Source organism: Branchiostoma floridae, chromosome 7 (assembly GCF_000003815.2).
Source record: "Branchiostoma floridae strain S238N-H82 chromosome 7, Bfl_VNyyK, whole genome shotgun sequence".
In the NCBI taxonomy this organism is placed as follows: Eukaryota; Metazoa; Chordata; class Leptocardii; order Amphioxiformes; family Branchiostomatidae; genus Branchiostoma; species Branchiostoma floridae.
The window spans coordinates 24,517,834-24,535,030 of NC_049985.1; the positions used below are offsets into that span (position 1 = coordinate 24,517,834).

At 42.5% G+C, this 17,197-nt stretch overlaps 1 protein-coding gene and 1 long non-coding RNA gene across 2 annotated transcripts; one reads left to right on the forward strand and one right to left on the reverse strand.

The window, feature by feature from the left end:
- Positions 1 to 1,168: 1,168 nt before the first annotated feature.
- On the reverse strand, positions 1,169 to 6,280 carry LOC118420205 (protein mono-ADP-ribosyltransferase PARP14-like). Its single transcript, XM_035826920.1, has 3 exons — positions 4,100 to 6,280; positions 3,903 to 3,998; positions 1,169 to 1,192 (listed from the first exon to the last, which is right to left on the reverse strand). The coding sequence occupies exons 1-3, from the start codon at positions 6,278 to 6,280 to the stop codon at positions 1,169 to 1,171; spliced, it is 2,301 nt and encodes a 766-aa protein (XP_035682813.1).
- A 4,597-nt stretch (positions 6,281 to 10,877) lies between these two features.
- On the forward strand, positions 10,878 to 13,847 carry LOC118419868. Its single transcript, XR_004831672.1, has 2 exons — positions 10,878 to 11,175; positions 12,725 to 13,847. It is a non-coding gene; the product is annotated as an uncharacterized LOC118419868 (long non-coding RNA).
- Positions 13,848 to 17,197: the final 3,350 nt, after the last annotated feature.

Consider the following 17,197-nt stretch of genomic DNA (forward strand, 5'->3'; position numbering starts at 1 on the left):
CAATGATATATCTGATAAAGATATGACAAAAAAAGTTTTAGCATGGGTTCGTTTGTTTTTTATAACTAAGAAAGTGAAGACCGATAATTTAAAGGGTGCGTGCTCATCATCATGTGCCGAAGGCAGCTGACAGAAGCAATGAACACAGAATTTTCATCTCTCTAAATTCCAGTCATTTTCAAAGGTCCTTACCTCCAACCAGTGAGCTTGATGGCTGGTTTTACCTTTGCTATAAAGAAAGACACATGATGATTTAACAACAACCATTGTTTAATTGGAACACACTTAACATGAGCCGTCACAGTTAGGAAGACTTTATGGATATTTTTCGGGTTTGAATCATGATACAAGGTAAAATCTTACATTCGGTGGCAGGTTCATGGTCATTTTTGTGTGTGAAAACCATGCATAATTGTCAAAAAAAATTGCTATAGTGGAATAGGAATATTGAGTTGAGCTCTACATGAGGCATATCTTGGTTGGACTTCGTGAACGAGGCAGATAAGGATACATGAAAATGAATTTCACACATTTTGTTGTTGTTCAGCACAATGTACATCTCATCATTTAGCAAGTTCCTATGTTTGGCCTAGTTTACTCATACACTGACTTATAAGAAAAGTTACATAAGAAACGTCTCCAGATTGAACTAGACCCTTAAACTAACAATGGGATAAAAGTTGAACAGAACTTAAGAAATAAACTAGGCTTTACTTGTTAATACCATTTGAATCCGGATATAAAATGCAGATTCATTACAGTGAAAAAACAATTATGTATTATAAAAAAACTCATAAAAGTAAGACAATTGGCTTTCATAAAGTTAACATGTTATGGTTTTTCTGCTCTAAAAGACAGAAAAAGTCCAGGTGAATTTTGAAATTCGCTTAATAAGTTAAAACAAAGAAAAGCACAAAAGAACAACATTTCAGGTCAATAGTATGTTAAACAGTTTAACAATATAGAGAAACTTTTTAAGAACACACACATGTACACATGTATGCGTACTACAGAAAGTGATGAACTTAATTTGTCAGTGGCCCCTGCAAACACATCTACACTAGATTACCTAATGACTTGAGACTGGTTAGAACTAACTATTATCCTTTCATATCTGAACAATGATAAAATGAAGGTTAAAGGAATTAAAAAATTCCAGACTCCCCAACTAGACCTCTGGAATTTCTCCAGTCTGGAAATTAAGGATAAAAGATAAAGATACAGAAGTAAGCATAATTCCCAGCCCCCAGGATACATCTTTCAACATTGTGGTGCTCTGCCCCAGTTACATCAGCTGTCTTTAGATGATAAAAGACCTCAGCCCTCCACAAGCCCAGGTCGTCCCGTACACGAGAAGGGACATGCTCCGCTACCCTCGTAGCGGCAAGACCTACTACAATACTACCATACTACAGGGCGTTTTAGTCCTTCCGTATAATGTCACACCAGTCGAAACGGCCAACCACAATATCTTTTACGGCTGAAAGCCCAGGTCGTCCCGTAAACGAGCAGTGGCGTGCGCCGCTACCCTCGTAGCGGCAAGATCTACTACAATACTACACTACTACTGGGCATTTCAGACCATCAGTATAATGTAATACATCAGTAGGAACGGTCAACCTCAATATTTTTTACGACATGAAAAGGCCAGGTCGTCCCGTACACCAGCAGTGGCGTGCCCCGCTACCCTCATAGCGGCAAGACCTACTACAATACTACACTACTACAGGGCAATTCAGACCATTCGTATAATGTCACACCAGTCGAAACGATCAACCACAATATCTTCTACGGCTGAAAGCCCAGGTCGTCCCGTACACGAGAAGTGGCATGCCCCTATACCCTTGTAGCGACAAGACCTACTACCATACTACACTACTACAGGGCATTTCAGACCATTCGTATAATGTATTACATCAGTAGAAACGGTCAACCTCAATATCTTTGACGGCGTGAATGGCCAGGTCGCCCCGTACGTGAGCAGCGGTGTATCCCCGATACTCTTGTAGCGGTAAGACTTACTACAATACTACACTACTACAGGGCATTTTAGTCCTTCCGTATAATGTCACACCAGTCGAAACGGCCAACCACAATATCTTCTACGGCTGAAAGCCCAGGTCGTCCCGTACACGAGAAGTGACATGCCCCGCTACCCTCGAAGCGGCAAGATCTACTACAATACTACACTACTACAGGGCATTTTAGTCCTTCCGTATAATGTCACACCAGTCGAAACGGCCAACCACAATATCTTTTACGGCTGAAAGCCCAGGTCGTCCCGTACACCAGCAGTGGCGTGCCGCCGCTACCCTCGTAGCGGCAAGATCTACTACAATACTACACTACTACTGGGCATTTCAGACCATCAGTATAATGTAATACATCAGTAGGAACGGTCAACCTCAATATTTTTTACGGCATGAAAAGGCCAGGTCGTCCCGTACACCAGCAGTGGCGTGCCCCGCTACCCTCATAGCGGCAAGACCTACTACAATACTACACTACTACAGGGCATTTCAGACCATTCGTATAATGTCACACCAGTCGAAACGATCAACCACAATATCTTCTACGGCTGAAAGCCCAGGTCGTCCCGTACACGAGACGTGGCATGCCCCTATACCCTTGTAGCGGCAAGACCTACTACAATACTACAATACTGCAGGGCATTTTAGTCCTTCCGTATAATGTCACACCAGTCGAAACGACCAACCACAATATCTTCTACGGCTGAAAGCCCAGGTTGTCCCGTACACCAGCAGTGGCATGCCCCGTTACCCTCGTAGCGGAAAAACCTACTACAATACTACACTACTACAGGGCATTTTAGACCATACGTATAATGTAATACATCAATAGAAACGGTCAATCTCAATATCTTTTACGGCATGAAAGGCCTGGTCGCCCCGTACGTGAGCAGCGGTGTACCCCGCTAGCCTCACAGCGGCAAGATCTACTAAATACTACAATACTACAGGGCATTTAAGACCATCCGTACAATGTCACACCAGTCGTAACGATCAACCACAATATCTTCTACGGCGGAAAGCCCAGGTCATCCCGCACACGAGCAGTGGCATGCCCCGATACTCTTGTAGCGGCAAGACCTGCTACAATACTACAGGGCATTTTAGACCATATGTATAGTGTAATACACCAGTAGGAACGGCCATGCACAACATCTTATACGCGATGATGCGCCTTTCACATGTACTGCGCGATCGGGTAGCACCTTGATGGGCCCCGCATCCCTGGCTGCGCTTGCCGACAATTTCGTGACGTTATCGACGCGCATTTCGTGATGATGCAGCGTACACATGGACGGCGCGATCGGGCACGGGCCCCGACAGGCCCCCGTATCCCTGGCTGCGCTTCCCAACAATTTCGTGACGTTATCGACACGTACATCGTGATGATGCAGCGTACACATGGACGGCGCGATCGGGCACGGGCCCCGACAGGCTCCCGTATCCCTGGCTGCGCCTGCCGACAATTTCGTGACGTTATCGACGTGTACATCGTGATGATGTAGCGTACACATGGACGGCGCGATCGGGCACGGGCCCCAACAGGACCCCGTATCCCTGGCTGCGCTTGCCGACGATTCCGTGACGTTATCGACGCGTACACTGTGATGATGTAGCGTACACATGGACGGCGCAGTCGGGCATGGACCCCGATAGACCCCCGCAAGCCTGGCTGCGCTTGCCGGCGATTTCGTGATGTCTTACATGAAACATCTGCCATGATTCACTTGTGAATAGAGGGGGAGTTATATCACATGTCATAAACTCACGCGAGTGGAGATCTCGCGAGAGTTCATTCCATTGTGATATCATTGGGAATCTGATGTATTTGAGTTCTTGAGTGCGATTAGATGAAACATTGCAAAAACCCACCTGAAGTTTGAGTCCGCCTGCCTCCAGGAGCGCCCTGGAAACCACACCAGTCCTTAGGTTCAGCTCTGGGCCGATGATGTTGACAATAATGTCAGCCTAGTGAAAACACAAACAGTGTTCAATTATTTTTGTCCGATAAGAGCAGTGGAAAATGTTTTATTAAATGCACAGATAAAGGTGTAGAAGAGAACATTTACCTGTTGATCTAAAATGCTGCCTCTGATGAGCGTGATCTTCAGTCCCTGGTTGGTGAACATGCTGTAGGAGCTCGGGGTTACCAGGTGCTCACCGTACTCCGGCGGACACGGGGGCGGTCCTCGCGCTGCAGCAGGTGGTAGTACGATCGACTCTGGACTTGTCTCCTGGGACTCTGAATCCGGATTCCATCCTTCGTACTCCTCGAATGTCTCACGTAAGGCCTTCTTGAACGATTGGGCGATATCCATGTCGATTCCAACGAAGTGGACTTCACTGACGGTGCTCTCCTTGTTCCTCTTGAAGTACAATCCGGTAGCCCTGACTACTGTTTTGGTGCAGAGGTCCAGTGGACCACCAAATATGCCGGATGATATAGCAGGGATCGCTACAGAGCTGAAGCCACATCGCGATGCCATCGCCAGGACATTAGTGACCGTTTCGAACAGCTCATCTCGAGACCTCTTGTCGTCTTTGATCTCGTGAAAATTTGGCCCGACAGCATGGATAACAGCCTTGCACGGCAACTTGCCAGGACCAGTGACCCTCACGGCACCAACCATCAAGACTTTGGGCTCATCCTTCATGATTCGGTCGCAGTGATCCTGGATCTCCTTGCCACCTGCCCTTATGATTGCCTCTGCAAGACCACCTCTGTTATTGAGATTCTTATCTGCCGCATTCGCGATGGAGTCGACGTGGTGCTTCGTCAAATCTTCTTTGAAGACAAGCAGCTTTCTGCTTCGAGGGAGGAGAACGTGGTTTAAGGGCTCGCAATGTCTATCGTCTGGTTTCTTCTCCTGGTGTGTTTTGATGATGCAGTTGAAAATGTCACTTATGGACTTCAGCTTTTCGTCTCCAGGTTGTCCGGGTGAAAAGTACTTTCTCATCCCTGGGTTTTGGATGGAGAGTTGCTGATGTGTAACGCTGCCCTGCAGTTGCTGGATATATTTGGCTGTTTGTTGTATGCCATCCTTGGTCCCCACAACTGTGAATCCCGCCACCTCACCATCTGTAGTCGCTGTGATGTAGCCCTTGCCCTTCTGAAGTCTTCCCTGTAACTTGTCTATGGCCCCCTTCTTCATCTTTTGCAGGAACTCCACCATACCGACTGGCATATCCACAATGCTTTTCAGTACAGTGTTGTTCTTTAAGAACTTGTCGGTTTGCTCTTTCACCATGTTGACGTTCTCAGACGGACCTGTGATCAACACACGTTTCACATCCTTATCACTATTGACAGCTATTTGTAGAGGTCCCGAAAATGAGTCCTGAATGGTAGAGAGGAAACTTGTCCACTCATCCGAGTCGAGGACCTTCAGGGCTGGACCATAAACAGGCATTTCCGTCTCCGTCACTGTGCTCCTGAACCGATCCACTGCTTTGAGATATTCGTCCTCTGATTCTGTAACAATGGTGAGCATTCCTCCCTCGACGGCCCAGTGAGCTTGGATCCGCTGATTCTTGAGACACTTGTTGATGTACGACCTCCACGGGTCTCTGGTAACGAAGCGTAAGAACGCCTCTGCTGCTGACACAGGGATCTGGTTGGTTGATATTTCCCTCAGCTTTGCGTACACTTCGACTATAGCGGCACTGATGGCCGCGGAAACCCCCTTAAAAACGAGACGTCCAGCTGTGTCTGCTTCCACGCGGTGTTTCTTCGTCACGGCTTCGATGTACCCGGTCTCAAGGAGATGCTGTAGCTCCAGCGGCTTCATCTCTATGGGTGGACCAAGGACAACTGCTGTTTCCTTCGCATATTTCTCTTCCTCTTTGGAGATGAAGTCTCGTATGGCCGTTTCAACTTGAGAAACATGCACCTTTGGCCCCGTGAGCGTTACAGCCTGGTCGGCGAGGCTTACCTTCATCACCACTTTTTTGCCTGGATCAGCACAGTTGTTTATCTGTGCCAGTCTGGCCGGGACGGTGTCCCAGATAGTGGCAGGGACCTGGATCGACTCAGAAGAGAAACTCAATAGGACTTTTTGGAAGGCGTTCAGCGCCTCTAGGGACCAGTCATGCTCATCAATGGCTCGTGCAGCTTTATTTTCTGTAGAAAATGGAACAATAGCTGCGAGCCTGCGGTCGTCTTCGTGGGGCCACACCAGTGATGCGGAGACAGGGCGAAGGGATGACTTCACGAGCAGCACGGAGTTGACATCGCTGGTCATGTACTTCATGACAATTGGCTCCACCTGAACTACGATAGGCTGTGGCAGTTTGATCGGTTCAGGCTTGACAGTTGCTGTCTTCCTATCGAGGTAATGATGAGGCGGTTGGACTTGGATCGGGGTTTGCTGAAGTTTGTGCTCCCGTTTGACGACATGGGAAACACCTATGAGGATCGATTTGATTCCAGTAAGTACCGACTAAAACACTCTCAAATGTGCTTCAGATGATTACATCAAAATACACAGTAAAGTGCCTAATGACAAATAGTTGTTGTCAGCTTTGCATTGATCATTGATTAATTTGAAAGAAATATATTTATATATATATATATATATATATATATATATATATATAGTCATCCCTTATATATATATATTTACATGGCCGTCTTCCTTATATATATGTATACAAACACATCATATAAAAACACATCATGTATGCAAACACACATATTCTGAAGACAATGTTTTTGTGTGAAATGTTTGCGATCTCGTTCGTTCCATGGTGGGCAACTTCTACCTGGAACGCCTTTTGGTCTAACGCATGGCCGATTCGTATACGTCACTCCCACGTTTTCCGCTGAACGTGCATTACACCCTCCAGTTTTGCCATCTGCTTTTTTATTGCATCCCGGTAATACCCCTGTCACATTATCCACGATCTTCGGGCGTATCGATGGAAGATCGGCCATATCTAAGATCAACAAAGGGTGGCGCGTATTTTTCACCTGAAAACCGTCCCTTTCAAATAAGCCATACTTTGTACCTTGTACAATTGTTATTATTATAAGCGAGGCTCGGGTGGTCGCTACAGAATCGTCGTCCGATCGATTTTCACCAAATGTGACAGGGGTATAAAGAAGGCGATAGCAAGCTATTTGAGTCCTTGCATATTTGCGGCCAATCAAAAACCTGTTAACGCGGAGAGCATGTTACAGCTCCCAGTTTTGATTGGATCCGGGAAGAAGATGAAAACGAATGTCGACAAATACAGTTTGTTTCTGGGAAACATAATAACTACAGTATGTTTCTGGGAAACATAATAAGGATATGTGTCGTACGTATGGGAAACATAGGGCGCAATAGTTTTAAAGCCGTGATAAAAACGCCGTAGCTTATCGTAATATGTGGCATGGTCATAAGAGCGTACCTACGTCAATCACTGTGAATCGCAGGCAAATCGTAGGTAAATTTTGCCTTTGGGGACCTCCAACGACAAAAAATAGGGCTGAACTGGATTTTGACTGGATGTTCCAAATCCCCATTGTCGTACGATTTTTATTAATGATTGATTGAAGACATTTATCGCACATTTTTGCCACACCGGGCTAAGTACAGGTCACAACTAGACATGTTAAAAAAGTACAGCTAACAAATAGAAAAATGAAACTATCGTTGGATAAGTTCAACTTCTCCTCGCTTTTCTTTTATAGTAGAGACGAAAGAGCAGATATGTGTTATGATCGATTATTTGTCTATTTGCATTAAGAATGTGAATTTTTCTACAGCCCTCATAGCAATGACAATTTGTTCTAACAATGACATGAAAGATTCATAGATTTCGACCATGTTCTGGTATTATTAGTTATTGCTAATTTGGTTTGGAAACTGGAGCCTTCAGATCACGGTAGTAAACAAAGCGCCCGTAGTAGAGCCTGCGTCCATGGCTAATTTTTCCACGTTGCAGATCCAGCATCACGCAGGGGATGCATGTAATTGTTTGATGACTACATACACGTAGTGGATCGTAGGTAAAGTCTCAGCCCTGACCTGTCTCTGGGGTTAGTTTACCAAGCGGATAGTTTGCAAGTGGCTCCATGAAATAAGTTTTCCATCAAAGGATCAGGAGGACTCTACAGTTTGGTATTCAACAGCTATGCACACATTTGGTCGGTGAAATAAGCATTAAAGCGTTGGCCAGTTATTCACAACTTAAAAATCGTACGACGCTGGAAAAATTTTGAACATCGCGAGAAGGACGCTGGTGGATTGTACGCTGGTGTATCGCACGATGTATGTGACCAGGGCCTAACCCTATCTATAGACCGGTCTTTTTGGGGATTCCTGGCCCGGGGGGGGGGGTGTTGGGGTTTGGGGCTCTTTTGACCCCCCCCCCCCCTTCGTCGTTTCGAAACGGCTTGGGTTAAGATCACCAAATTTGGAGGGAATGATGTACTAGTAAAGTTTTATATTTTCTGCAATTTTGGTATCGTCATGACGTAATATGACGAAATCATAATGTCATATTTTGGGCTAAAATCGTCCAAAATTTAAATTTCCGCTATACTTACAGGTATTAAAGAAAACGATGACTACAAAGGTTACATTATTGCTGTCTAAGTCTGTCAAGTCTTTTGTTGCCCATGACAACGACACTGACAATGATATGACGTCAGAAAATGACGTCATTTGTCCGCCATCTTGGATCGACAAGCTTGAATTTTCTAAAATACGATTTTTTCCACATATAACCCCAAAACCAAATAGAAGTGAACTAAAAGGTTCAGGGAATTGTGTTTTGTAAGAAAATAAAAGCTTTTGACGGTATTTGAGTGAAAATAACATGATTTATCGTTGAAAATGTCATTGTCCGCCATCTTGGATTTGACCCATGACGTCATCAAAATAACATAAATGATGATTATTTAATTAGAAATGTAACTTAGAATTACACAGGATGTTAATGATATAGATAAACAAGTTTGGTCTAGCAATAAAACCATGAAATCCCATAATTCAAACTGAAATTAGTACATTTGGTAAAATATGCCTGTCAGAAACCCGTTGCCATCGCAACAGGAAAAATCACTAACTCCGATTTTTTCGCACAATTGTTGCCAACAATATTTTAGGAAAAGTTACTAAGTTTCGTCGTTCTAGCGTACGTCGGTTGGCAGTTTTACGACGTCAAAGTTGGCGCAGGCACTTCTAGCCTCCCCCGGGTCTAGATAGGGTAAATGTAACCAGCTGCCGCCACGCCGTGTGCCTGCGAAGTTAGCATGTTACGCCAAAGGGTCAGTTATATCAGCTACACTAAAATACAGATACAGATACTGATACTGATAGAGACATACAAAGGTACCTACCACAAGCAAGCGAGCAGATCTTTTCAGAGAGGCCGGGGAGGCTGGTCCAAATTTCCTGAGTATTCACTTTTTGGGCGATGATTTTTCTCAGCTTGTATGAGAACTCCCTGACGAGATTTCCAAATGTCTTGAAACCATCACTGTTATCGTCTAGCCAAATAGGGAAGATTTGTTTGTTGTTTTCAAGAGCCGCTTCCCATTCTGCACGGATCCACACCTTATTGCTCTGAAAACAGTATTTGCTAACCACAAATACAAAAAGTTTCATGGAGGGACTTTCTATGACTTTAATGATGCTGTCTAGCTCATCGCCTGGCTGTAAGGAAATCTCGTCATAGAAGATTTGTTCCTTCTTCAGGCCGTCAGTCTCAAGACGATCGACAAGTTGCCGCACAAATGCCTTGTTTTCCCCAGCATGGCAGAGGAAGACAACCTTGTCTGTTTGAGGAAACAATCAAAGGTTGCAAAATTTCAAGGCCTGTCTCTTGTAACACCTAAACTACCTAAACATCAAATACAAGGTACACGCGAACGTAGCATTAAACAATCAAAATTTTGGTGTCATCATAACCTAATATGATGCCATTGCAACGTCATTTCTGTGATCTGTTTGGAACCGTGTAAAAAGGGTATTCCCATAAATCCTGAACGTATGTAACATGATTTTAGCACTACAGCGACGTCGAAATTGCCAAATCAACTTGGATCCGCCATCTTGAATTTTGAAAATTTCATTTTTTGGATATATAATGACAGAGCACAATGAAAACGTTCATTTAAAACTTCTGCTTTCTAAAACAAATACAAATTAGTGGCGAACTTCTAGCTACAAAAACCTGATAATGTCCCCCATGTTTGATTTTGACCAATGAAGTCATCAAAATGACACATATTATGAATAGAAAGTAAAAAAGGCACTTTGATTTACATAGTATGTAACTGATGTAAGAAAATAGGTGTAGTCTAGGAAGAACATATGAAGACTACATTACACAAACCGTAAGAAACCCATTGCAATGGCATTATAAAAATATAGAACTGTTCCAAAGTAAATGTTACGAAGATCAACCTAGTATTGCGGCTCTAGCCTAGCGCCTTAGCCGTTCATGCGGTATGGTATACGACATGAAAGTTGGTGCAGGCCTCATCCTCCCCCCCCCGTTAACATATGAAGTACAACTGTAGCTTGAAAGGTTATGTAATTTGATACTTCATAACCATGCCTACCTTCTGGTGGTGTAGCCATTTTTTCTCTTTTACTCCATTTTGTTCCAAGAGACGGCAGTCACTTTCATCATTTCACTAGCTGCACAGATCTCCATCATTTTACCGACTCTCCGAGTCGTGTAAAACTACATAACGCAAAACGTTTCCCATGAAGAGAAACAAATATTCAGTGCCCAATTTACGTATAAATAGCACTTAGACATACCACTAACTGATGTAAACAGAAATCGTGAATAGTGAACAGTCTTGGAGATTGTCGACTTCCGGTTAGCTATGGGACTGGCATGAAAAATAAAAATTTAGGCCGGACGTGACGGCCGATCTAATTTGTTTTGGCCCAAGCTAAACCGAAGTTCTTTTCTAACAATCAATCAGCGCCTTCCAAACTACCAATCAGCGTTCAGACAGATTACACTGTTCACTCTTGAAGAGATCACAGAAGAAGAAGGACAAACAATCTTTCGAGCTCCCGCCTGACAGACTGGCGGAGTTTATTGCTTGTTTTTGTGTGTAACGGAAATCTTATTTTTTGTTGCTTCGTGATTTGTTTATTTTGGGAGATTCTCAGCGCTGGATTTGAACATTGTTGCGGTAAGTGAGATGTTTAGTACATGACATTATGGTAGTGTCTGGCGCTACCACAATTTGAGTTCGAAAACTTCCCAGGCACATGTAACGTTACACTGATGCCTCGGGTTTTTCTTTTCCAACCTTATAAGTCTTTGAGTATGAGGCAAGTGTTCAATAATCCATAGTTTGTTTCAGTCATTAGCCTATTGTTAGCAAGAGGATAAACGAACAACAGGATTGATTGTGTTACGTAACGTTAACGTTAACCGTTACCACAAAGAACTGTCGTCGGTGGGGGTGACAAAAATTAAAAGGCCATGGCGTCTTTCACAAAACTTTTTACAGATTTACTTGACTGAAAACTGTCAAGTCAAGGGTAGTTTAACCGTGATTCGGTGTTTAACTGACCGTTTTCTAGTCAGGATTGAGGAACTACATGCAGGCGCTCATAATCAAAATGGGTAAAATTCAACCATTGTTACATAACGTTCTAAGAGGGTCTGCATGGGGTGTACGGATGACGATCTACGTTGAATTCTGCAGGGCCCCCGACTTATTACGCTAAATCGAGGAAGGCAATTACGATGAATTTGGTCGCCTCGCCACGAATTACTGATGTTTAGAAATCATACTTTCTCTACGAGTTATGGGAAATAATTAGGCTGCATAGGCATTACGGAAAAGAGCATACAGATCCTCAGTTAAAGAGGTAGCGTTACTAGCGTTACATGTATTATGTATTGCACGGTTCCAAAACTTTGTGTAGATTTTGTTATAATCCTGACAAGCCGAATGGGATTCAGGACCTGAATAGCAGTCAAGTTTTTCATAGATGGTTATTTTGAATCTTTGTTTTCAACCTACTAGGACTTCTGTGCAGCTGTGTTAACATTGAAGACAGAAGTACATCAGAGTCAATTCCAAAACTTTGTACATCGTTCATAACTGAATCTTAGGGTAAATCAGGAGTACATTCAGTATTCGTTGTTATTGAGTGCTTAGTGTATGGAATTCTTTCGTGAAGAGACTAGAAAATTTTGTTCCGGTGATTAGAGAAACAGCACAGTGTCGTGGAAAGGGGTATCTGATGGTCACGTGTCCAGGGGTCATCATTTTTGTTCATGCCTACCTTTCTGGCCTTTCTTATCGCCTATCGGCTCGCTTTGGGGCTTTTTCTTTGCTATCGCTCCATTGGCGGGTGGAAAAATCGTAATTGACTGTTGGTTATAATATTGCAAGGTTTGTAAAACATTTTTCAGATACAGAATAAGTGTAATGATTGTATATGTCAGGCACGACAATTAGTGGAATGATATCCATTTTTGGTTTGTAAACGTTCTCGTATTCAATATGTTTTATGCCAGTCAATAAACGTTGCTGGTATTCCCACCAAGAAATATTCAGTGTGGAGTGATTATGGGTTCTTTTTTGTTGATAGTTACAACGGCCGAGAAGGTAGGCATAAATTCATTTTTGTGAAGCAAAAATAAAAATTTAGGCCGGACGTGACGGCCGATCTAATTTGTTTTGGCCCAAGCTAAACCGAAGTTCTTTTCTAACAATCAATCAGCGCCTTCCAAACTACCAATCAGCGTTCAGACAGATTACACTGTTCACTCTTGAAGAGATCACAGAAGAAGAAGGACAAACAATCTTTCGAGCTCCCGCCTGACAGACTGGCGGAGTTTATTGCTTGTTTTTGTGCCCTCCCACCCAGTCCCAAGGGATACCTGAGGTAGTTTCGACAGGCGATTATTGTGGATTTATTTTTTCATTTTTTCTTCTTCTTTTAATTGGATAATTATTTCTTGCTGATACCAGCAGGTTATGCTCCCTGGTTTGATACTCAATGAAAGTAGCTGAATGTTGACCCACCCTTATGTGGGTAGTTGTCACTGTTTACCGGGAAATTATTTCTGATCAATACCATGTCATGCTCTCGCCTGTTATGAACTCTGGTTTAATACTTAATGAAGGTAGCTGAATGTTGACCCACTCTTATGTGGGTAGTTGTTACCGTTTACCGGGAATAATTTCTGATCAATACCAACTCATGCTCTCACCGTTATGAGGCCTGGTTTATATATCATGAAGATGATTTTGTTGTTTGACCGTATGGCTCACAGTTAGTATTTGTTCACGGCTGATCGTTGACTCACTACTGCGCGGGTAATTTTAGGATCTGCGACCGTAGGACTTGCAGATTTTTATCTTATTTTATTTACCTGTGCTAAAGTATGACTCACAGGTTATATATTTGGCTGTGTGACCGTATGGCTCACAGACCATTTTCTTATTTTATTCACCTGTGCGAAAGTATGTGTGAACGTCTGATCCACAGACCGTTCTCCTACTCTATCTACCTGTGCGTGAGTATGACTCACAGGTTAAATTTGGCTGTGCGACCATATGGCGCACAGACCATTTTCTTAATTTACCTGTGCGACCTGCTAGGAGGGTTACCACAGGTTATTTTGGCTGTGTGGCCGTGTGACCCACAGACCATTCTCTTAAACGAAAATCTCTTGTGCCCTGGATAAAGCTCTAAGGAAATACTCCCTACTGTAAGCAGCTAGAGGGGCGAATTGATCCCTATAGATACATAAACCAATAAAAATCCCAGACTGCCTACAGGCTATATACACAGGCAGGGACAGATTAGCATAAGTTACTGGTTAAAAAAAAAAAAAAAATTTCAAATATTTTTCTCTACCACTGGTTTTCAAGGAAACACTATATGATCAAACCCCGCAGAATGATCAAGCTGGTTGTAACAAAGCTACATAATCGAGATCCAACTAATACAACTAGTACTAACAGACCATTCTCTAATTTTATTTACCTGTGCGACCTGCTGGGAGGGTTACCACAGGTTAATTTTGGCTGTGTGGTCGTGTGACCCACAGACCATTCTCTTAATTTATTTACCTGTGCAACCTGCTGGAAGGGTTACCACAGGTTAATTTTGGCTGTGTGGTCGTGTGACCCACAGACCTTTCTCCTATTTTATTTACCTGTGCGACCTGCTGGGAGGGTTACTTGTGGTCGTGTGACTTGCATACCATTTTCTTATTCTATTTACCCAATATACAGAAGAACTTTATTGCACGACAATTGTACTTGATACAATTCAAGCAACATTTATTACACAGAGTACAAAATAAAGGTATAGGATAAAGCTTAACAACCTAGTTGACATAACAAGAATGGCTAACATATTTTTTTGATATAGTATTGCAATGGAGTAGGCTAATTATTAGTTAGTAATACGGTATTCTTTCTAATAGCAGAACAGTCGTTGATATATTTGTCTATTTTATGGGAGTTCTGACATCTAAATATATATACAAATCTGTTTGTAGCATCAAGTCTCTAGAAATCTGTTGTACTTGATTCGAGAAATATGAATAATTCATTACATCAACTAGCGTATATAGAACATTCCATCATAAATTGATTTTCAATATGCTTTGGGTAGGATGGACAAAGCTTTTGGTCAGGCGCTATATTGTAGTATTCTGCCTGTTCCAATATCAATTTTATGGCTACTGATTCTAAACCGGGTTATTCCTTTTCAAATTGAAAGTTTTCTTTTGATTTGCTAAGAAAGAATTTTTTTTTTTTTTAATTGTTTAAATAGAACTGAACCACTCCTGTATGTACATATTAAATCATATAGCCGGAGGCGCAGTCGGTTGGCAAGATAATCTGCTTTATAAGGCCCAGGTTTCGTCCATATTTGCCCAAGGCCGTGGTAACAGAAAATATCCTAAATGAGCTGAATTCTAGCAGAAATTAAAATGGAAAAAGTTCCTTATTCTCCTCGCACGCCTCATTAGATGATTTTAAGTGGATTCCGAGTAGAATTTTTTGAAAACGTGTGTCAAATTCCGGTATATCTAAAGGGAGGCGTGTGCAATCGATTGAAAAGTCATCTTTTTCTAGATTGAGCCCAGACGCATTATTTAGGAACTTGTCTTTGATATTCTTTGAAAATCAATTATATACTACATGTTATAGTACTTAGTCTTTATAATTAGTATCTTTGCTGCATTTAGCCCACATGGGCAGGAACATGCAAATAAAGATCATTATATCATTATTATATATTATATAAGTAATTGATCAGTACAGGTGCTTTATCGAATCGAAAATGGAATGATATCGTCAATCTGAAAATATCTCAATAAAGAGGAGTAAACATTTTTGGAGAAGACACCAATGTTTTTCGATGCATTAAGTTTCATTGTATGACTCAGGTGTTTTTTGTACATGTCTACTCCTGTGTGAGAAAACTTTGGCTTCGCAACCGTATGACCTATGTGAATGTATGACTCACAGGTTCTCTTGATTTGGTCGAATACTGAATTTTACTAATCGGGTAACCTTTGGCGTGGGGACTATTAGTACTGTCGATTTGAGGGATGCAATTCTCCCTCAATGGCGTGTTCTTGGACATGGAATGTTAACCTTGGTGTCTCACAGTTTGACTTGTGAAAGTCTACTGCTAAGATAGGCTGGATTCCCGATGGTGAGTTACCTAAGAACGCCAGTGAGTGATAGTTTTGTATATTGTAACTTGTATCTAGGTTTGCACGTTATTTATGAAGGATAATTTTATACTTTACACTGAGGTAGGCTATTTCAAATTTTCCTACAACGATCACATAGATTTTACTATCTTATAATGTCTTTGATCACGTACTATGTTGAATCATGCAGTTATCATGATTCCTTTGTCCAAAGAATTTTCATCAATTACTTGATCTTTTTCTTTCCCGTTCGGAGTTCCATCGATACCGCCAGCCTGAACGACGGGAGGAAGAATGCAAAGTGACGAGTAACGTATACGTACAACCTCCAGCCGCCATTTCCCACACTTCTTCTAGTGCAACTTCAAATGTCCCCCCTACTTCAAAATTTGGTCTACCGAGAACAACATCAGTGGGCAGCACTACCCTGCTAGGTAGGTTACCAGCAGGCCTACTGCTCAACTCTACAAGTGGGGTGACTCGTAAAGGACTTGTAGAAATAGCTTGCTAGGTATGTTACCAGCAGGCCTACTGCCCAGCTTTACAAGTGGGGTGACTCGTGAAGGACATGTAGGACCAGCCTGATAGGTAGGTTACCAGCAGGCCTACTGCCCAGCTTTACAAGTGGGGTGACTCGTGAAGGACATGTAGGACCAGCCTGATAGGTAGGTTACCAGCAGGCATACTGCCCAGCTCTACAAGCGGGACTCGTGAAGGACATGTAGGACCAGCCTGATAGGTAGGTTACCAGCAGGCATACTGTCCAACTCTACAAGTGGGGTGACTCGTGAAGGACATGTAGGATCAGCCTGCTAGGAGGATTACCAGCAGGCATCTGTTACGAAGGTTTCTAGCTTAAAGATGGTTACGATTATAAATGATTGGTGTTTGCTCCTGGGATGTTCTACGTTTTGTGCACATGTGCACGTGCCATCGTCGAAACAGTTAGCATCGTACTCGAATGGATAGCAGTAAGGAAGTTGAACACATGTTATCCCACTCATATTAGTACAGATGGTTTTTCTGTTCGCTAATAGCACATAGGCATCCTATGAGCGTGATCTTATTGTTTGTAGTGATATGGGTCACCACTAACAGAAGAAAAATGGATGCATGATTGCCCCTTTTGACAAATTGCAGGAATGTAGGGTTACCTTTCAAGAATTACTATATCTTTCATCAGCCTTGAAACAGATCCAATCATTGATAGGATTGCTGAAACATGTATGCCAGGTTGTTTCTCCTGGTCGTACTTTTATAAGACGTCTGATAAATCCAATTAAACGAATGCATATCAGAGAAATTCTGATAAACATAGACATAGGATTATGACTTTATATAAAGGAACATCGGCAAGAGTTGATCTGATACAGTTAGTTTAGTTTGATGCTGCAGTACACTTAATCATGTAATAATACAGTGGTGAGCGGCCCTGTATTATCTGCATATGTGCTGTTTATCACAATTGACACCGTGTCATTATCCATATGTTCTTGCTATATGGATAGCTA